The following is a 23,169-nucleotide window of genomic DNA, read 5'->3' as shown; positions in this document are numbered from 1 at the left end:
TGCACATTTCAGTATGTATCAGACACAAAGGTTAAAATATGTACATATTGTTCTTCAGCATAAAATCTAAGCAAAGATCTTAACTCTTGACAGCACCAAAATGTTGCTCTTCTTATTTCTTCCAGTCACTGTACACCCAAAATAACTCTATTCCCTGATGTTTTATAACACAAATAAGCAAACAAAAAATTGGGCATCTAATCAAAATGCCTCCATTCTATATGCAAAGTCTAAGATAAAGTAAAACTGGTGACAGGTATTAAAAGAAGATTTGAACATGTTTATTTTTATAGTCATAGATACATGTTTTCTTTATAGCTAATATTAATACACATAAATGTCTATCACTTAAGTCTTCTGACATCCCGAAATTACTGCTTGAGATGAATCAAGGCTGTGGATCACAAGAGCCTTACATTTGACTACATGAAGAAGACTGGAAATGTCTCCCTGTTTTCAAAAAATGTCATATTTCTATATGAGACATCTTTTCAGAATACATTTGAGCATATCCAGTAAAATGCTGATTAACCTTTCTCGATCTTTACTCCTGATGAGAAATGAAAGATCCTTGTATTTTATAAATCTTCAGTATATTAGATTTCAGTAGTCTGAAGACTAATGAAAAATGAAAGAGAAAAACAAAGCCAAAAATCATAAATCCTTCCTGACCAGAAGGCATTCCTCCCTTATCCCTAAAAGAAATTCATTCCTGCACATCTTGTTTGAATTTAACTTCTGAAGTTTGTCTTGTTCCATCTCTAGAACAAGTCAGGCAGCAGGATATAGAGATATGAATAAAAACACATGAGCAATGCAGCCACTGCATACACCAAACCAAGACGAGGCAGAAAACTATTCACTGTCAAGTGACATGTCAATTGGATACATGTGTTTCTGTGTTTTGTCATGAATGCTGAAGCTGAAAGCTGCTGGAAGCATCTGAATTCTTCCCCTGCCATTGCGAAACATGGTAATGTAATTAGAAAAAGTTAATGCTTTATGAGCAGCATGCTAGCACCCCTTCTTAGTTGTAGAAGATTCACTTAAAAAAAGCACTCAACATATTAACACTGTACAATACATTCCGCAACTCCACAAGCAAATACAACCCCAGGTTCTTCCGAGAAGATGCCTCGCTAGGTTTAAGTTTTACTTGGGAAGAAAGTGCTGTTTTTCTTTAATCCCCACCCACTCTTTCTTACACCAGCCTTACATGATTTATAGCATTTTTATTACAAATAGGGAAATGAAATCTCACTTTGTGCAGATTGAAGCGGTGATGAGGGAATTGGGGTGGTTTGGCAATGGATGGAGGTGGAGCGTGAGATGCATAATTCTATTCCCATCGCAAGTGAGAAAAACACAATTCAAGGCTGATCCTGGACACGGTCAAGTTCACAGGGGTAGTCCAGGAGGGAAAGGGCACTGATGGTGTATGTGGCCACGCCTATAATGAGATGAGATCCATAAACTGCATTTCCCCTTTTTCTGAGTCTCCATAAATACATAGGAGAAGCAGAAGCAGGGCAAGTTTGCAGCAATTGTTACCGGTGGCCAAATTTCTCTGGTGGGAAAGGCAGGATTTCTTTTTCATGCTTTTGTATTAGTTAAAGCTTTTGAATAAACAAAATCCTTAGGGAACTCTCAAGGGATGATTTTGTCTAGAAAGTTCCTTCTACTTCTTAATTCCTTTAAAGATGTGGGATTCTGACCTGGTAACTTGAAATGAAGCAGTATAAGCAGCAAAGCTGAGGTAGTGGTTCAACTTTCCATTGCTTCAACTTTAAACAAGAAAAGAAACTGATGGGGGCATCCAGGTTGATTGGCAAGATGGTAGAGACTACACAGGTCTAAGGAACTGAGCTAGTCAGGGTCTACCTCAATGATAGATCAAGAGATCTGAAAAGGCCCAACTACCATTTCTTATCACAGTCTCCTTTTCATAAAGCACATCTTTATGCTTTTATTACACACGTGGGTCTCAGACACATTGGTTTTATTTTTAAAAAATAAAGCTGTCCTCATTTTGGGTGGGGGAAAGAAATTCAACTAGCTGCACCCTCCTCAAGATGGCTTATGGGCAGTGGGTCAAAGCCACTGGCCGACCCATGATGCACCTGACAGAGCTTTAGAGTAGACGCTGCAGTAGACTTTAGAGTAGAGCCCCCATCCCATGCTCTGGCCATACCGCTCTCCCTGAGACAGGAACAGGAATAGCGAAGGGATCTGTGGGGTCCTCGGCTTGCACATGGTAACAGAAAACAGAACATAGGGGCATCTTACGGCTTTCTGACTGTCCGATCCTTCTCCTGGTGATAAAGAGAGGGACCCAACAGACTAACACTGTTAGTTGTAAAAAGATAAAGTAATGTCTTCTTGCCAGCCATATTTGTGGATTCAGATTGATCAGGGTCATTAAACACTGTATATTACTGAAGAGCACGCTACAAAAATATAAGTTAAATGAAAAAGCAAAATTTAAAGTAGTTCCTCAAATGCAATTTTTTACATACGTGTGGATAAACACTTGAAGGGAAATATAAAAGCATCTTATTTGTTGATAAATTCTTAGTGCTGTTTCTTTCCATTCTTGTTCCTATTGCTACTGATTGATTGATTTTTTTTGGGAGGGAGTTTCGCTCCTGTTGCCCAGGCTGGAGTGCAATGGTGTAGACTCGGCTCACTGCAACCCCTGCCTCCCAGGTTCAAGCGATTCTTCTGCCTCAGCCTCCTGAGTAGCTGGGATTACAGGCATTCACCACCACACTGGGCTAATTTTATATTTTTCAATAGACAGGGTTTCTCCACATTGGTCAGGCTGGTCTCGAACTCCCAACATCAGGTGATATGCCCGCTTCAGCCTCCCAAAGTGCTAGGATTACAGGTGTGAGCCACCACCACAGCCAATTATTATTTTTAAATAGAATATGAGATAAGACAGATCAAAAATAAATCGCTCTATATACCTCTACACAACTACAAGAATTACTAAAATGAAATTGCTGACCATACAAATTGTTGGTAAGCATGTAAAACAACAGGAAGTCTCAAACCTTGCCAATAGGACAGTATTGTGGTCCCACCATTTTATTTTTAAAAAGTTTGACTGGTTGGCTGTTTCTACTAGCTCAACACACATCTATACCACAAGCCAGCAATTTCACTTCTAGTAATATATTAGAAATTAGCTATGTATGAAAAAATACTGGGAAAAGAATATTCATGATGTCTCTCTTTATAGTAGTCAGAGACTTTCAACAGAGAATAAGTTGCGGTAATTCATATAGTTGGATGCTATATAACAAACAACAAAGCATGTACTAACACATCCAGTGATATGGAAGAAACCCAAAAAACACACTGAGCAAAAGAAATCAGACATAATTAAATGGAAGTTAAATGAAGACCACCTGAAATTCCAGATTAATTTGCTTTGCCATAACAGGTATTATACTATACATAATATCATTAGTCCCATAACTCACAGTCACGTAATAAACTTATTAACAGATGGGAGAGGTGATAGCAACTGGTGAAGCACTTGTTTGGAAGATGGGAAAAAAATGCGTGTATAAGGTAGAATTCCAGAGTCTGAGCCTGGTCTTTGTGCATTCAGCATCTTTAAGTGGCTACAAGGGTGCTTGTGCCTAGGAAATCAGAAATTGCAGGGCTTACAATAGCTTTCCAATTTAAATTAAGAGTTCTTTGATTTTGCTGTTATATACAAATATGCATGCCTCTTTAAAACTGTAGAAAATAAGACCTTGATGCCTTAGCCCTTGAGATAAATTTATGCCAAAGATCAGAAAGTGCTATTTTCAAAAACAGTAAATGAGTTAAGGCATAATGTGCCCTTATTATTAAAAGGATTCTGGCTTTTAGTTTTCAAAAGTATGCCTGCTGTCTAGCAAAGATTAATGCAATACAGAAACCAGCTTTTCATCACACTTATTCGGCCCAGGAGAATTGTACATCACTGAATCTGGTTGGTGCTGAACACAATGATAAAAATGGGCAATCAAAAAAAGTAGGGATTTTTTTTTTTTTGAGACAGAGTTTCGCTCTTGTTACCCAGGCTGGAGTGCAATGGCACGATCTCGGCTCACCGCAACCTCTGCCTCCTGGGTTCAAGCAATTCTCCTGCCTCAGCCTTCCGAGTAGCTGGGATTACAAGCGTGCGCCACCATGCCCAGCTAATTTTTGTATTTTTAGCAGAGACGGGGTTTCACCATGTTGACCAGGATGGTCTTGATCTCTTGACCTCGTGATCCACCCGCCTCGGCCTCCCAAAGTGCTGGGATTATAGGCGTGAGCCACTGCTCCCGGCTGAAAGTAGGGATGTTTGTATGGGCAGAAGGAAGACAAGTCTAAGCAACTTCCCAGCTAATTTGCTCCAAATGAATTCATCCCTATAATGAAAATGAAAAAAACATCAATCAAGTTTGTACCAATAATAGATAGTATTTTTCCTGGTAGTCTACAGTACTGAGATGGCCTCTACTCCTAAGAGAAAGTACTCTTTCTCTGGGTGACAGGATGTGACATCATTTATCCTTTTCTGCTAACCTTAGTCTGGTCAAAAGGCAAACTTGGGCAACTCACAATTTGCCAAGGTGATACTGTGATTTCTGAGAGACACAAGTATTGACTATTGCTAAGCCCTCTCAATTTGAAATGAAAGAGTGAGTCAGCCACGTCTGGCATCAACAAGAAGAGATGCATACAGACATCACCAAGAAGGCAGGGACAACCCCAAAATCCAGATCCCATTGCTGATCTTGGCATGCTGAATGATATCTCATTAGTGGGGAGAGGACATTGGCAAGGACTGACTGTATGCCGGCCCTACCATCTGTAAACTACACAGGGCCCAACTTGTCACCTAAATCTGCAGGGAAATTTTTGGTGATCACAGAAGGTGGAAGCTGCTGGGAGGGCTTCTCTGTGAATCCTTCTGCTTGTTGAACATCACGTTTATAGCCTTAGCAACTGTGCAGAGTGAATTGATTGTCAAGGAAAATGCACTAACTCATAACAAGCCAGGGGAAAAAAGCTCCCGGGACAAGGCTGACATGAGTGCAATGACCAGAGACTAAATTACCACCTGCTTAGGGTGGAATGAAAAAACCAAACAACAAGCAAGGGGAATTTATCTGCAACTGGAGACAATGACATAAAATACAAGCTAGCACTTCAATTATTCAAGTCTGGTAATTCCACATGGTCTGCATGTCTGGTTAAAGAACTCTAAATTCTGAGCTGCAGGTTTGTAGAGGCAATGTTTAACAGGCAAGACAATGGAGTTGGAGATTAGGAGACACAGGCCTTGCCTTGGCCATGCCTCCATGCTGTGCAGCACGGAGAGAAATCATCTGGCATCTCTTTACCTTAGTATCTGAGCAATCCAGAATCATGATAAAAACAGGGATGTACGATAGGAAGATCTCAGAGTTCAAACCTCGCCTGCCATTTACCAGCTGTGTGAACTTGGGGAAGTCACTCAATGCTCTGATCCTTGTGAAAAATAGTGTTAAGAGCAGTCTTTTAAAGTAGAATCATGGTTCACTTGAGCAAATGACTTTCTAACAAACCAGATACCTGGAAGTATCGGTGCAAGCTCTTTGTAAAATAGAAAGGGTTATATACATTTTGGTTTTCATTATGGCTTCTGCCACGACTTACTATGCAAGGTAGTGTGATGAAGTGTAAAATATGTAAAAGATAATACAGAAAGCAAGCTTTTAGTATGGACAGGCTCTATGACATCAAACAAAACAAAACCTTTAGAATCACATACATTTGGGTAAGAACCCACTTCTAAAAGTTTGACTACGTAGAACTGTGATGACACCTTACTCAGCCATTCTTAATCTGAGGACCCAAAAGGGAGAGAGGATGTGAACCTGGACAAAATAACAGCAACAAAACTCACATCATTACTTTCACTAGCCTGCAACTGAAATGTAGCATTTCTTTCCGTTGTGAGTATATGCAATGAGTCACAGTATTTCCACAGTATCTATGCATGACTCTGCACGCATAGAAGTCAGATATTTTGATATCACAATACAATTATAGCAGGTATCTCAAAATTTTATACTCATTACTAACTGAAATTATGGAACCTACTAACCCAGTGCCTAAGCTTCCTTATTTAAGGCCATAATAAAAAAGCACGCGTTACTGTATCACACATTTGTAATTTACTATTTTGACAATAGCATTTTAATGTAACTGGTTTTCTTTGGAATCTTAGGTATTTTAGTTTATCGATCTTAGTTTAGTTTAACTAGTTTTACTTAATTCCAAAAGACTATTTTGGGAAATAGTCCACAGGCTTCACGAGTTTGCCAAAGGGTTCCCACAACCTCTTGGGAATCTATTTCTTTAGGTGTCAAAGGAGCTAAGAGCCATGATGCAGAGTCACCATGAAGATTCCAGACGACACAGAAGTACACCGCCTAGTGCCCCACACATAGCAGGCATTCAACAGATGCCAGTATGAGTTGAAAACAATGAGACAAGGGAATTAATTTCTACCTTATGCTGTTTATTCTTCCTAATTTCAATACAGTTTATTTTCGGTATTTCAAGGATTTAAGGTTAATGCTTTCTTACGACTTGACTGTCTCCACTGGCCTTGCGTGCTGTTTGTGATGATATGCTTATGTGGATGTTCTTTCCTTCTATGTTCAAAGGGCTATCTCAGGAGACAACCTATGCACGGTCAGAGGGGAGAGGTCTGGGGAAGAGTCCACGCTGGCTGAGGATGGGAGGCCTTACAGGGGATATACAGCTGACTTAGCTGCACTTCTTTGAGCCAATGGGCAAGGTCTTGGCCACAGTGAAGGAAATGAGAACAAGTTATTTAGAAACTGGGAACACAGAGCTATTTTAAAGCTTGCCAGTGAGAGAGTCTTCAAAGACAGGACTAGTCTTTAGGCTCAGCATAATGAACCTCAATGTGAGAAAATTAAGTAATGTTTCAACTTGAGTCCCAAATCAACAGTCTCAGCAATATGAGAGTATTCTACTAATGGGAATGCACTAGAGCTACAGAGGGAAGATTCATGGTCTTCTTAATTAACTCCGAGGTGCCGCACATAAGGGGAAAACGATAAATCAAGTAGATTACTGCCAGCAATCTGAATTTCCAAATGAAATAAGAGAGGTGTAGTGCCTTGAGTCATTTTGTAAATGTGTATGGTGGGGGTGGAAGGGAAATCTCCAAGGTCATCTCTTGTGTTTAATTTGCCACCATATGATTTAATTTCATACTATGTGCAAAGTACTTGCTATATAGTCAGGTGTGAAAAGACAGGAAATAGAAAGATTAGTAAGACATAATGGGAGGGCAACACAGTATACACACATGTAAAACTGTGCTTGTTACCCACACATTCATCCAAAATGTATTTATTGAGCACCTACTGTGTAACAGTGTTCTAGAAGCTGAGGATGTAGTAATGACCAAGATGGACAAAGTCTCTGCCACCATGGAGCCCACATTCCTTAGGGGAAGACAGGTACACAACAAGACAATTACATAAACAGTGTGACTCAAGCAGTGATAAGCACTATGAAGAACAGAAGAGTAAGGGCACAGGGAGGGATGAACAGGATGCTGTTTAAGGCAGGGAAGCCCTGCTGCGTAGGTGACATCTGACCAGAGACTAAGAGAAGGGGAGGACATGAACTGTGTGAAGCTCTGATTAGAGGGAGAGCATCCCAGCAGAGGGGCCAACAAGGACAAGCGCCTTGGAGCAGGCCTGAGCTGGGTGTACTCAAGGGGCAGGAACTGCAGCTCTTCTTGGGGAAGGAGGATGGTGGTAAGAGGCGAGGCTGGAGAAGTGAGGGGATGCCGGCTTAAGGGAGCCATGTTGGCCATGATAAGAAGTTTTACTTTTTTTTTTGAGCCGGAGTTTCGCTCTTGTTACCCAGGCTGGAGTGCAATGGCGCGATCTCGGCTCACTGCAACTTCTGCCTCCTGGGTTCAGGCAATTCTCCTGCCTCAGCCTCCTGAGTAGCTGGGATTACAGGCATGCGCCACCGTGCCCAGCTAATTTTTTGTATTTTTAGTAGAGACGGGGGTTTCACCATGTTGACCAGGATGGTCTCGATCTCTTGACCTCATGATTCACCCACCTTGGCCTCCCAAAGTGCTGGGATTACAGGCGTGAGCCACCGCGCCCGGCCGAAGTTTTACTTTTATTCTAAGTGTGACAGGAAGCCGGTGAAGGAGGTAATATGATTTAGCTCCTGCTAAGATAAAAACACAAAGAAATATAGGTCTGTAGAATAAATAAGGGTTAATCCACATTGCAGGATTATTGTTATAGGTGATAAACACAAAAACATGCAAGCAAGTCTGGAGATAGCTGGGGTATCCACCACTCAACAGTGAAATAAATCATCATAGATCTGTATCATAGGATTCTGTGCGGCTGTTAAAAAGAATGACTTCGATCTATCTCTATTGACCTGGAAGGATGTTACATAAAAAACAAAAGATAAGTGTGTGGGGGGATTACACACACACACACACACACACACACACACACACACACACACAGATGTACGTATATGTCTATCTGTATATATTTGAAATATATACATATACATTTTGTGTGTATATAAGCATATAACGTATATGTGTGTATATGCACACACACATATACACATATAATATATGATGTTTATTTTAGACTATTTTATTTAAAAATGTTACAACCAATCAAAGCCATATATATATCTCCACACGTGGGGAATACCGGCCATCATGTTGACATTTGTTAACTTGGGGTGGGGCAGGATGGGGTTTAAGGAGAGAGGACAGAAACTTTAATCTTAAATGTATTTGTACACAATTAAAAAATTTATATTATTCAATATTCAATAGTCATAGCAAAATGGGTTAAGGTTTTTTATTTTTTTAATTAAGACAAAGTATCGCTTTGTCACCCAGGCTGAATGCAGAGGCCCGATCTCAGCTCAGTGCAACTTCTGCCGCCCGGGTTCAAGCAATTCTCCTGCCTCAGCCTCTGCATAGCTAGGATTATAGTTGTGTGCAACCATGGCCGGCTAATTTTTTTTTTTTTTGAGACAGAATCTCACTCTGTCACCAGGCTGGAGTGCAGTAGCATGATCTCAGCTCACTGCAAATGTTATAATTTTTTTAATTTTAACTTTTTAGAGACGGGGGTCTCGCTCTGTTACCCACGAGAGAGTACAGTTATAGCTCATTGCAATCTTGACCTTCTGGGCTCAGGTGATCCTCCTGCCTCAGGCCCTTGAGCAGCTGGAACTACAGGCACATGCCACTATGCCCAGCTAATTTTAAAAAGTTTTTGTAGAGATGGGGTCTTGCTTTGTTGCCAAGGCTTGCCAACAACAAGCCAACTCCTGGGTGCTCAAGCTATCCTCCTGTCTTGGCTTCCCTAAGAGCTGGGATTACAGGTGTAAGCCACCATGCCCAGTAGGGGTACATGATTTTGAAAAAGGAACTTAATCAAAGATTTAAATAATTCATTCTCAGCAATTAGGGAATCCTTGTAAAATAGGTAGTGTTAAATGTCCATCTTGAAGAACAGGATTATCATAGCCAGAAAGAAGTAGAGACAAGAAGGAGGATGCTGCAGCCGAGGGCAATACGTGGAAGGTTTTCATTCATGCACTGCTAGACCATACTGATGCTTCCACAGATCTTGTGATGGCAGCTGGTGGGCAGGGTTTCAGTGGAGAGAATGGAGGCAGACAGGTAGAGCGGGGAACTCTTGGGACAATCCCAAACAGGAAGTCAGAGCCTCAAGTTAGGACAGGAGCAGGGGAAGCATTCAAGAGGTGATGATGATGCAAAGGTTACACATTTGGTGCCTGATCATTTGGAAATGGAGGTGAGGAAATGAGATGGCTGGAATATAATTAATTCTAAGCTTCCGGGACTAGTGAATAGGTGGGTGCCATTAAACATATTATCAGTCAAAAAAAAAAAGGAGCCATTGGGCCTGGCACTAGATGAGTTAAGCCTGTCTGAACATTCTCATGCCCGCAGGTAGTAGAGTGGTTAGAAATGGGGGCTGGAGGAAGCACAGGACTTGGGTCCTCTCCACATAGGTAACAGCCAAGGTCAAGGCATGGAACAAATACAGACAGAAAAGCAAAATGGTAGGGACAAAACTTAGGAAGAAGCCACTGCTTTTATGGCAAAGAAGTAGGAGAAGAACCAGGACAGAACAAACTAATGGGCGCAAAGGAAGAAAGGATTTCAGAACTGAGAGCATCTGCTGATGAGGGGATGAGAACTTCCTTAAGGAACTTGAATACAGTGTAAAATGCTTCCAACTGAACTGCAGTAAGTTTAGGAAGGGTTTGACCTGAGAATGTTACAGGTCAATCTTGAGGGTCCAGCCGAGGTTGGAAAGATTGCATTTGAAGTGGGAGGAATCACCTCACTATATCCTTTTATGTAGCAATTCTCAGCAGCCACTCAGTAGAGAGGTGCATGTTAGGTATCTGAGGCTGAGGATTAGAGAAGATGAGTGGGCAAGATCATCAGGACAAGGGAATTAATCTAATTGGTAAATTCAAAGTTTAATTAGCAATGAGGTGAAGGCAAGTTGTGTTTGGCTGTTGTTGTGAAGCTATAAAAGAATACCTGAGACTGGGTAATTAGTAAAGAAAAGAGGTTTAACTGGCTCACAGCTCTGCAGGCTGTACAAGTATGGTGCCAGCATCTGCTTGGCTTCTGGGGAGGCCTTAAGGAGCTTTTATTCAAGGGTCGAGGTAAAGTGGGAGCAGGCGTGTCACATGGTAAGAGCAGGAGTTAAGAGGAGGAGGAGGTGCCATATACTTTTAAACAACCAGATCTTATGAGAACTCACTCATAATCTCAAGGACAGCACCAAAGGGATGCTGCTAAACCATTCATGAGAAATCCAACCCCATGATCCAGTCACTGGCCACCAGGCCCCACCTCCAACACTGGGGATGACATCTCAACATGAGATTTGGAGTAGACGTCTGAGCTATATTACATGTGAAGACAGGATGGGCTGAGACCCGAGAGGTCTCAAGGCAAATGTGGCACCCAGGAGAGGACATAGCAGGGGTAGCACTGGAGCCTCTGGTCAGTAGGTCAACTTCACAGTTTGAAATAATAAAATACAGCAGCTCTTGCTTATGACAAAGTCCAGGAAATGGCTTTCTATATAAAAAAGAAGTAGGAAATCCAAGTCTATTTCTAGAGAGTTTCTGTATCACTGAATTTCTACTGACCTGTAATAAGTTTAAACCCCTTAAAAAATTATAAAGCAGCTTTGAACTGAGCTCGAATATACATAAAAAGATCAGTCATAAATACTGATGAGTGGACATAGAGATTTTAAAAAATGGTCTGATGTGATTTCAATTGTATAAGGAACTATTTAAAACACAGAGTGTCCTAAGAATGAACTGTAGATTACTGGAGGCACAGTTCCTAACAAATGAATCACATCACCCAACTGTGCCAGGACTCACCTCTCCTACCAAGGGTTTTGTGCGAGCAATGCAAACTAATTCTGTTGGAGCAAGCCAAAATGCCACATAAGGGTTGTCTTTCCAGCTTCCCAATGTCTCTCAAGAATATATGGTCTTTGTGTAACACAATGAACACTGAAATCAAGTCAGAGATATTACAAGGAAAATCTGGCAGGCAGCCATCTCAGCTTTGTTTCAACTGATGTCCATAAAAATACAGGCTAAGAAAATGGTAGCACGATGCCTGGTGTTGGAGACCTAACAGCATGCAACATGTTTATTATGGCACGCATTAGGCCACAAACTTCAGTCTGGGCCTGGGGGACACAGCAGAACCTTAGTTCTGGTAGACAAAAAGGGAAAATAGGAAGGCATGCCTTGTACTGTAATAAATATGACTGCTCTCAGAAGACCATAAACAGGTGGTTTCAAGAAAAAAAAAGTCACTGCTTTTAGATTTAAAAACATCAAATGCTGCAGGCTTGTTTGTATTAAAAAAATAGAAGGCCAGTACACACTCAGCTAATTATAGCATTTTTTATGAGGCCATGACTGACTAAAATCTGGCAAAAATAAGTCCAACTGAAACAGCAAGAGTGAGAGTTTGGGAGGATTAGGTGAGATTTTGGAGTGGGAAGAAATGTGGGAAAGAGGAAGAAAGCTTTCATTAAGCAGTTCACATTCTGGTAGAAGGAGGAAAAAAAAGCATCCAGACAGATTTTATTTTCATTCAAAACAACCTCTTATTCCATACATTTTTACTTTAAATCCCTGAACATGTTTACAATGGCTACTCTGAAGTCTTTGTCGCCTACATCCAACATCTGGGCTATCTCAGGGAAGATTTCTATTGACTGCTTTGTTTTGTCTAAGGGAAGATGTTCCTACTTTTTTCATGTCTAGTGATTTTTAATTATATACTGGACATTGTGATATCTGATCCATTCCTATGAAGATGCTGAGTTTTGTTCTAGCAGGCAGTTCAATTTCATGCTGATCATGTTGAACTTGTATAAGCTTAGATTTATGCTTTATTAGAATACATCTCTTAAATGCCCAAAAATGTCACACCTATAATCCCAGCACTTTGGGAAGTTGAGGCAGGCAGATCACGAGGTCAGGAGTTCGAGACCAGCCTGACAATCATAGTGAAACCTCATCTCTACTAAAAATACAAAAAATTAGCTGGGAGTCATGGTGGGTGCCTATAATCTCAGCGACCTGGGAGGCTGAGGCAGGAGAATCACCTGAACCCAGGAGGTGGAGGCTGCAGTGAGCTGAGATCACGCCTCTGCACTCCAGCCTGGATGACAGTGCAAGACTTCATCTCAAAAAAAATTTTTAAAAGCCCAAAATATTTCCCAAGACCATTTAACTTGTCAGGACTCCAAACTCAGTCTCCTCTGACAATCTTATGTGGGTTTGGTTTTAGGGATTGTTGGGATCGTTTTAGAGCAAGTCATACCCTAGAGCAAAGTCCTTATTTATAATCTGAAGTCTTTCTGGTATCTCAGTTGAATGACTAGGCGTCCATAAATTGTTTCTATACTGGCTCGGCTGGAGTGCAACATGGTTTCTCTGTTCTAGTCTCACTCTTGTGGCAGCCAGTCTTTGATTTACAGTCTTCCCCTGAACATGAACAGCCCACCCTCAGCCACGGTCTCATGGAGGATCCTCGCATAGATTTTTGGAGTCTTCACAGCTCCCTCATCTTCAGTTGCACCCCCCTTCCCTCCACACACATACATACACAGGCAGATTTCAGCAGCTTTAGTTGTGCCAGCTCTGACCTCTGCCTCCTCAGTTCAGTCAAACTGCTGTGCTCTGCCTGGACTCTAGCTTACGCCATTGCAGTAAGGACATTGTCCTCACAGTGAGGGCCCGGTGCTCATGGGGCTCACCTCCTAAGCTTCCTTTCTCTCAGGGATCACAGTCTTGCATTGCTTGTTTTCTAGAGCCTGAAAACCATTATGTTTTACCTTTGTCCAGCTGTTTATGGTGAGAGAAATCATGATGGCAATTGAACATATTTTTATGCTGCATGCCATATGAATGTTGAATAAAAGTTGCATAATATTCCATGAAGCTCTCTCAATGCAAGTGGACAGCAGCAGCTCCTGGTTTCATATAAAAGTGTCCCTAGAGATCTTAGAATCATTCATTCTTATTCTTTCATAAACAAATTCATTTATTCGTTCAATAAATACTTATAGAGAGTCTTGTATATGTCAGATACTGTTCTGGGGGTAGAGACAAGATTTGAACCTGAACAGTCTGACTCCTGCTCCTATAGTCTTAACCCCTACATTGTTTTACTTTTCAAAGAGAGGACAAATACATTGGAAATCTGGGAAAAACAGTGATAGTTTCTGAGCGAAAAACCAGAAGCTATATTTTTAATAGAAGCCAGGTTGGTGTCTGAGCAGGTTATGAGAAGTAGTTGAAACACCACTAAAAGAGGCATAAGAGGAGAAGTTGATTGAGTTAGACCATTAGGGCAAAATTTTGTCCTTGTTTTTCCCAGATAATGATGAGTGAAAAGAGTACTTGCATTTTGAATCAGAAAAAGAATAAAAAGCCATTCTAAATAAAAGCCTTCAGGGTTCCCTAGGGAAGTTGAGGAAGTAGGTGGAAGTGATATTACTCTGGTGATATTACCATTACCCCAAACTATATGCAGAACACTAATCCCATCAGATGCTTCAAGAAAAAGTCCCCTGAAATCAGGTACATAAGACAATTATATTATTCCCCTTGGAGTCTTACAATGCTTATCAGCATAGCAGAGGTAAATAAATCCTATGGTAAAGAAAACCATTTTATTTAACTCAAGATGTTTCAGATATAAAGACCACAGTACCCTACTGTGAGTCAGTGAGGTAGGGTGTGTGTGTGTGTGTGTGTGTGTGTGTGTGTGTGTGTGTGTGTGTGTCTGGGGGGAGAAAGTGGGGAGGAGAGAGAGAGAGAGACAGTGTGAGAGTAAGCACATATGAAAGTAGTGAATACCCCTTGGAATTATTGTTCTATGAAACGAATTTTAGAATTTGCTACTTCATGTCAATGGCAAATACTGGGTTAAATAAAACCATTTTTAGAGGTCAAGCCTACCACTACTGCACCATGTAGCACAGGAAGTCCTACAGAGAGAATCAGAGTAGACCCTTAAGTTAGTTATAAGAACACAGTATATTTTTATTAAGTAGTAAATGAAAAGAATCGAGTATAAAGATGCCAATTTGTGCCTAGGGGTGATAATTCTTTACATCTTACACTAAATGCCATGTGCGTGTGTGTGCACACGCGCGCATGTATATATATATATGTGTGTGTGTATATATATATAAATTAAAATTAATTTGGAAACTCCAATTTATATTATTTTAATAAAAGCGGAAAATACAGTATAATTAACAGCTGTGGCCATGTACATTATCATGTCTTATTTTTTTTTTTTCAGAAACAGAGTCTTGTTCTATCACCCAGGCTACAGTGCAGTGGCACCATCATAGCTCACTGCAGCCTTAAATCCTGGGTTTAAGCAATCATCTCACCCTAGCCTTCCAAATAGTTGAGATTACAGGTGTGAGCCACTGTGCTCAGGATCATGTCTCTAAGTTATTTCAGTTATCCATTTCTTGGGAGCCACAAGTTATTACTAAGCTACCTGAACTACTGAGACAATCATCTGAAGGAAACACCTAGGGATGCCCCATGCTTCTCAGTCACCTTTTTATAGAGACTTACCTGCCTTTGCCCCGCAGCTCACCTATCCCCTGCCTTATTGTTGAGTCATGATGGAGGATAATTTCCTGGGTGCTATGCCCTTTCTTTCCTATTGATTGGGGATGCTAAGGTGTCCTTATTTACTACAGCTGAGGCCTGTAATGCTAGGGATTTGCCTTGCACAGTCAACCTAATTCAGTGGTAGCGATCTGTCATACAGGAATTACTGGTTACCTCTCTCATAGTGTTGTGGCTTCTTCAGTCTCCTACTGTTTCATCTTATCAGGTTGCTAACCTTAATTATCTAGGACATAGCAATTATTCTGCTATTATTTTTATGTCTATGTTCCTTCTGCCCAGGTGTCCTACTCTATTTTTCCAGTATTAGATACTCTTTCAAATTCTCCTCTTACTTTTCTATCCTCTGATACTTAACTTTTAAGTCTCTGATATCCCAGCAGGTCAAGCTACACAATGGTTAGAGTCTGGAGCCTAACTGTGGAGGTTTGAACACAATGCCCCACTGTGTACTATCATTTGCCTTTTTCGTTCTCATTTTTTCACAGGTGTACAGTGGGGTTTTCCAGAGGCTGTATGACACATAACATTGCAGCAGATTAGAAGCAAAATCCAAAATCCAGCTGATGTCCATTAGGTCATTAAAAAAAAACCCACTTTTGGGCTGGGTGTGGTGGCTCACACCTGCAATTCCAGTACTTTGGGAGGCCATGGTGGGTGGCTCATGAGGTCAGGAGATTGAGACCATCCTGGTCAACATGGTGAAACCCCGATTCTACTAACATACAAAAAATTATTCGGGCACGTTGGTGTGCCTGATTCCAGCTACTTGGGAGGCTGAGGCAAGGAAATCGCTTGAATCGGGAGGTAGAGATTGCAGTGAGCTGTGATGGTACCACGGCATTCCAGCCTGGCGACAGAGTGAGACTCTGTCTCAAACAAACAAACACCCACTTTTGGCAGGGCGCGGTGGCTCACCCCTGTAATCCCAGCACTCTGGGAGGCCAAGATGTATGGATCTTGAGGTCAGGAGTTCGAGACCACCCTGGCCAACATAGTAAAATTCTGTCTCTATTAAAAATACAAAATTAGCTGGGCCTGGTGGCACGTGTCTTTAATCCGAGCTACTTGGGAGGCTGAGGCAGAAGAACTGCTTAAACCCAGGAGGTGGAGGTTGCAGTGTGCTGAGGTCATGCCACCAAACCCCAACCTGGCAACAGAGTGAGACTCCATTAAAAAACACGAACCAACCCCACTTTTAAGGAAACCAAAGATTTTTCCTTTCTATCCATAAATATCTATTATGTTCAACATATTATGCTCAAGAGTGTAATTTTAAAGAGGTATATAAAGGCAACAACTGTCTTGTTCTTTTTTTAATAATCCAAAAAGCTAGCTCCATTTTTAAGGAACCTAACCCTCTGTTGATTGATTAGTCAATGTTATTGCCAAAGAAAGTTTCATCTCAATTTTGAGATGCCCAAATATCCATCAAGGTTGTTTAAACAGATATTTGGGCAGAAAAATCATCATTCTTTTCTTGTCTTCACTGCTCAGAAAAATTAGAATTTATTTCCCCTCAGTGGAAATAAAAATCTCTTATCTGTAAAAAGCATATTAAAAAAAAAAAAACAAAAAGGCACTGTCTTCAGCCGTATTTAGCCTATTGCTGTCAAGCTGATTTTCTTTCACATGACTTACTCCTTATTACTATCATCTTGAATGCACACTGGCTTCATCTGAGTTTTGATACTGCATGTTTCCTTTCTGTTACCCAAGGTCCCCAAGACTCTTTTTAGCCATCTTTCCATCATGGCCAGGCTAATTTGTTGCTTGGCCTTCTCTTTCGTCTACTATGTTCCTGCAAATACATCGAAAGTGCCTGCTGTGTGGTAAGTTTATGCTCTGAATGTGGCACTAGGGATCCTGTATGAGTGGAAGTGGCAGTAACTTGGGCAACCTTCCACCCAATCTTTCTCTTCACTTAAAAATCGTTGGTAAACTTACTGATCCACTACATATGTCTACTTCTCTCCCAGCTGGGATTTGATCTGTCAAATTCTCTATTTTCTCAGGTTTGTAAATTTAATGAGATACCCAGTTCAAGAACCATCTTCTCCAGATCTAACTTCTAATCTATAGTAAATACAGAAGACAGAGGAACTCATCACATGACGTCTAGAGGAAACAGCCAAGAGAAAATTCAGAAGGTAAAAACATTCTGTGGAACAATTAACCTATCTCTTCAATAAGTCATTGCCAATAAAATGATTGTGCCAGATTAAAAGAAACTTGAAGGAGAAAATATCCAGGTGCAATGTGATTCTCTGAATTGGGCTGCTAGACTTGACAGAACAGCTGTAAAGAACATGTTTAGATCACTTGGAGATATCTGAATATTAGATTAGAAATCTGGGTATTAGACAAGACTTAAATTTAAAATGGAAAAGTAGAGATGAATGACTAAGAAGGGCAGATTATAAAGTAGTATGTTGAGTTCTTGATTAAAAATTATATATTTATGTATTTTTAGAAAATGATCTGAAAAAATATGAGAAAGTGTTAGCAGCAGTGATATCTGGGTGGTGGGAATGTGATGTTTTAATTTGTTTTTACATTTTTGTCTGACCATATTTTCTAATTTTCTATAATGCCTGTATACGGCTGTAATAATAAAATGTTATTTTAAAAATGACTCACTTTCTCCAAGATGACTTATCCAAGAAATTTCACACCCACTGATCATGCCCTGATTCTAGAAGTCCAGCACATCCTACTGACAGTTTATGCCAAACTATTGCACTTGATTCAAGTTCTCTGGTGGTTCATGTCTGGGGCCCTGTCCCTATTCTTTGACTTATTTTGTAGTCCCAAATCATGCTTGGCAGAATATTTTTTACTTTAGTGAGTGTAACTCCTATATAATTAGTAGCTACCTGCTGTCCAGCATTGCTGACAATATAAATACAAAGAAGGAAGGTGAAATTTTTATATTCTTACTAGAATATGACTTAGTATTACACAAATTTGTATACACATAGGTGACGTATTTTACCCAAAGTGACAGCCACACTATTAAAAGTCCTATTCAATATGACAGTTTATATACCTGTTCATCCTATTCTCTAATATGACTAGGCTAATATTATTAGTTATATTAATTCATATAACTTCAATATATAATTAAAAATTTTTAAAACCCTTGCTAATTATGGAAAACAATACTGGCTCTGTAAGAAATCCCAAAAAGTATATATGTCTTTATTTTCATTTGATGTAATTTTGAAAGCGTTCTACTTAACACATGTCAAAAATTATGGGTAACGAAAAACTGCAGCTATTGAAATCCAAGGGAGCTATGCAAATAGATGTTTATATCAATGAATCCTTTTAAAAACAGGCTTCACAGAAGAACCTGAAACTCAACAAGAGGTGTCTCTAATTCACAGCACTATCTGGGCAAGAATCAAGTAAGTTTTCAAAAAAGGCACTCAAATGAAACAGTACAGATAATTCATTCCCAGCTTTCCACTTCAGACCCCAAACCTCCATTCCCGTACCAACAGACTAAAAATACTCCTCACCTTCTATGAAAAGACTCATCAATAGAAATTCATTCCCTGAATTATGAGCAGAGAGTTTCTCATTCTCATAAAAAACGAGGTTTGCTTTTACTTTGTCTTTTTTTGCTTTGGGACTGTGTGTTTTCTTAACCTAAGTTGATTTCAGGTTCTCTCCAAATATTACTGTCTCCTTAATTATTTGAGTTGGCTGAAACACTAAGTCCTCTTTTAGACCAGATATATCAAGTTTGAAATGGTCCTCTAAAGTTGGGTTCACATGCTCAGTTTAAGTAAAACCTCATGTTACTCTACAGATGGAGTCAGTTGTTGAGCATGTTTTTACTAAAAGATGAGTTGCTACCAAATAACTTTCTGAAATTAAATTATTTCAATTTATTATATTCTGATATACTCTGATATTCCAACAGTGTTTTGAATTCATAAAGTACTCCGTCACCTCAGGATTTAAAAGGTTGACTCAAACATAAATCCATTAATCTCCTAAACTGCTCTATGAAGTCCAAAGAGCATATTCCAACTCTGCATACATAATACTTCCGAAATGAGCTTATAAATCAGTCATGTTTGCAGCATATGCGCAGAGCATTACAATCCAACTTCTCCCCAACAGAGAAACAAGAGCATTCCATATAGAGGTTGTTTTAAATAGTCTCATGCAAATGTTTTAAGACTGAAACATTATTCTTCTATTCTGTTAAAAAGACGGATTTAAAAAGTAAACAAGCGGCAGATATGAGGTTGTTACAAATTCTGAAAGTGGCTTACCTATTAATGTAACTCAGGGCAACATAGGTTGGCTGCTGTAATTCTTGTTTTTCTAAAACCCGCGGATCTGTATCTGTAATAAAAACACAATTATGATTTTTTTAGATTTTGCATCAGAATATATGAGGCTGTCTAACATAACAGAGGCTAAGCAGAGAAAAAGATTAATTTAGTACACCTCTTTGTAAAGAAAACTCAGTCGGCAAAACACAATCATTTGTTCATTCATCCATAAATAACAAGATATTGCATTACTTTTCAAGGGAATTCCAAACATCAACAGTGATAAAATGTCCATCTGTCACACAAACTCTTGCACAATCCCCCTCATAAATATTGGTTTTCACTGCTTACAGTTACAATGTTGGCATGGTTTTCGGTGGTTAATCGGCCTAAGAAAGAAAGTCTCTGTTAATTATGCTCACTTCAATGCTGGAACAAATTAGTTTCCATTGGAAAGCTCCATCAATTTGAAAATCTACTGAGTATTGTTCTTGTTCATGAAACATGTTTCTGCATTTGGATTCATATTCTGGAGGGTAGTTCTCTTTTTAAAAATGTATAATGAGTTTATTATAATTTTTCTAGACTCTCAATCAGAAATTCTCATACTGGTTCAGAGTCAACAAACACCACATCACCAGAGGAGCTTTCCCCTCAAAGAGACAGAATTCAATGCCATAGCAACGCTTCATAATGGTGCTTCTCCAGCACAGCACCAAAAAGGTACTTTTCACAACCAGAAACGTATTCTCAAACTTCTCACTTAGAAAAGTGGCTGTATAAATATACGCAAAAACAATGTTTATGTAATAAGGACGTATGAGGAAAATGAGCACTCAATTTTGTTTTCTTAGAAAAAGGTTCAGAGAGTTCCCACAGATTTCTTTTCATTACAGCTTCACTTAAAACTATCTCATTATTAGAAACCTTCCAGCTGCACTTGGCAGTAACCCCTTCTTTGATGTAATGACAGATGTTGTTTCCAGCACCTTTGCACAGGAAGTGTTTACTGCACATGGTAGATGTAAGCTATGCCCACTAACTCCAAAGTGCATTAACAGGTGATGGGGGGAGGGAAGCAGATACAGTGACAGAGAACATGGGTGGCAACAATGACAGCATAAAAATCAAATTACAATGCTTTTAACTCCCAGACTAAAACTGGACAGTAGTGCAGTTTTAGTAAATTCTTAAAATTAAGAATCTCATGTTCATTTTGTTGTTTTTTCTATGCCAAGAATTTCAGGGACACTATTCAGAAATCCTGCTTCCTGGGTCTTTGCCACTGCAGGTCCTTGAAAGCCAAATTCTGAAACAAGAGACAAAGATTCTCTGAATGGCTCCATCGAGTCGGGTCTGAAGGTTTTGGCAGTGCAAACGAGCATAGATCAGTAGCTCTGCATTTCCTCCTTCCTACAATGATTACAACACATGCAACTGAGGCTATGCCTCGATCTCTGGGCTAGCGATAAAAGGAGTGGTTCTCTAAATACAAGAAAACCACTCTTCAAGGGTAAACACAGTTTTCAAACACAGCTCTTACTCATACTCATTTACATTTGCTGTAATCCCAACACAGATCCAGGCTTCAGAAAGGAAGATACTTGCTGGAGGAGTCAGTAGAACAGTGTTCAACAGGGAAAGGTGTTTAATCCAAAGAAATGGTGCATTGGTATGCTGGGTGGGCCATGTGTGCAAATGGTGACTGACGTGCCAGTCCTACAAGGTCTTTCTAGGTGCTTAACAAGGTAAAAAACATGAAATTAAAGATAAAAACCATAAAAATGTAAAGAAAGGAAGAAGATAAGAAAGAACAAGGCAATGTAGAGAACTTCTCAAGTACTCACAAAACGGTTTCACCTCAAGTTTAGGTACTGATGATCAAAGGGCTTTGCTTTTGAGACAGGGGCCTTAACCTCAATCACTAAAAACCATCCTTCAAAGAGATATCTAGTATGTGATTTCATAAGACATATTATTTTGAAAGAAAAGAGCACTGTTCTGAGTGTGAAATCTGTGTGTAAAGGGGAGGAGGCCCATATACATTTTTACAATCTTCTGTTTGTCTTCATTCCCCTAACTGGCGTTCCCCAACCTAACAATGTTCACACAAACCATCTTCTAAAGCTTTCCTTTGTTCCCAGATTGTATAATTCTAAACTGTTCTAAATATTACCTCTCTTAACTACCTTGCTTTTAATTTTTTCCCATGTGTGTATGTACACACATGCATTTATATTATCCTTTCCTTCTTCAAGCTCTAGAATCTCTTCCGGAAATGAGAAGTATCTGATATAAAAGTCTACAGTTCTGATGCTCAAATAATAAATGGTGTTGGCTCCTGTTGATCACACAAACTGCATCTTGTAATCTCGATTCACAGAAAATCAATAACGTTTTGCACTTTACTTACAAAGCGAGGCTTTGAAGTTTTGTTTTCTTAATTTGCTTCGTCATCTTCCATAACCTATTCTAGACTTAGGCTCACATATCCTCAAATTTTAAGTGGGAAAGAGACTTCTGTAAGCTTCCAAACACCACCCTCTCCATCACAGAAAAACCATTTGGAAGCACCTCAGGTAGGATTCTATATTTTTAGAATGTACTCTGGGAACCAACAAGACAGCAGAACTTCCAGACAGACATCCACCATGTCCTCAAATCTCTTTTTCAAACTAAGTGTTTCACTGGGCAACCTTTAGAAGATCCATTAAAGCTTTGAAATCTTAAAATGAAATTAGGCATTTGGTGCCCACAAATCAGAAGAGGACTGCACAAGTGCTACTGGAGAAGTAACATCAGCTGCTGGTCACAAATAAATGTCGGTTCCGTCACCTGCTTCCTGGCTGGCTGGTGTGTGGGGATTATGACTCACCATTTTATGGATTTAATTATGCTGCTGAGCACTTCACATTCAGTAAAAGTACAATAGCTGCCTTCACGATTTCTCCCTCCCTGACAGAAATGTAACTATCTGATGCTAAAATCCCTCTACAGGAAAGGAGGAGAGAGACGAGAGTAGGATTTTCAGAGCAGGACAGATCCCAGGTCCTGCACAATGACCTACTCCTCATGAGGATTATATGAGGGCAGAAGGGACACAATCAGAATAAACTGGAAAGAGTAACACTATTCATTAGACATTACTAAATCCAACAAAGAACTTCCTTCTACCATGCTGCATTGTTCACACATTTTTTGCACATGATGAACTGCTACACTAAGGATTATAATATGAAATGCGATGGCCACGGCCCACATTTATGGAGCCGATAAAAATGTAGAACTAGAACATTGGCTATAATTGCCCGGAGATATAATCCACGTCGGCAAATAGTCTGTGGAATAAAAACACTTGCATTTTTCGTAATCACATGAGGTTCCTTAAGCTTGCAATTTGGCAGGAGAGTAAGCATTTCTATAACATGGCTGTCAGCAGCCACATAACAACACTCGACCACTTTCATATCACTAAGAAGATAAACTCAAACTTCAACTTTGTTAGCAGGGCAGGGTAGAGTCAAGCACAACACCAGCAGAGATGATGACACTGTTT

At 39.9% G+C, this 23,169-nt stretch overlaps 1 protein-coding gene across 2 annotated transcripts in view; it reads right to left on the bottom strand.

Moving 5' to 3' along the window:
* JAZF1 (JAZF zinc finger 1) overlaps positions 1-23,169 on the bottom strand; it is a 344,361-nt gene that overhangs the window by 131,380 nt on the left and 189,812 nt on the right. The window contains exons 1-2 of one of the 2 annotated variants that reach the window (XM_009002227.5): positions 19,866-19,937; positions 19,611-19,683 (exon numbers count right to left, since the gene is read on the bottom strand). In XM_009002227.5, coding sequence (XP_009000475.1) covers positions 19,611-19,683; positions 19,866-19,908 — 116 coding nt within the window. In that variant the 5' untranslated portion in view covers positions 19,909-19,937. Of the gene's footprint in view, positions 1-19,610; positions 19,684-19,865; positions 19,938-23,169 lie in introns of those variants that run through there. The other variant, XM_002751446.5, reaches the window with a different exon arrangement.

The sequence above is a fragment of the Callithrix jacchus genome, chromosome 11, assembly GCF_049354715.1.
Source record: "Callithrix jacchus isolate 240 chromosome 11, calJac240_pri, whole genome shotgun sequence".
Lineage (NCBI taxonomy): Eukaryota > Metazoa > Chordata > Mammalia > Primates > Cebidae > Callithrix > Callithrix jacchus.
This window is presented reverse-complemented; position numbering and strand designations above follow the sequence as displayed.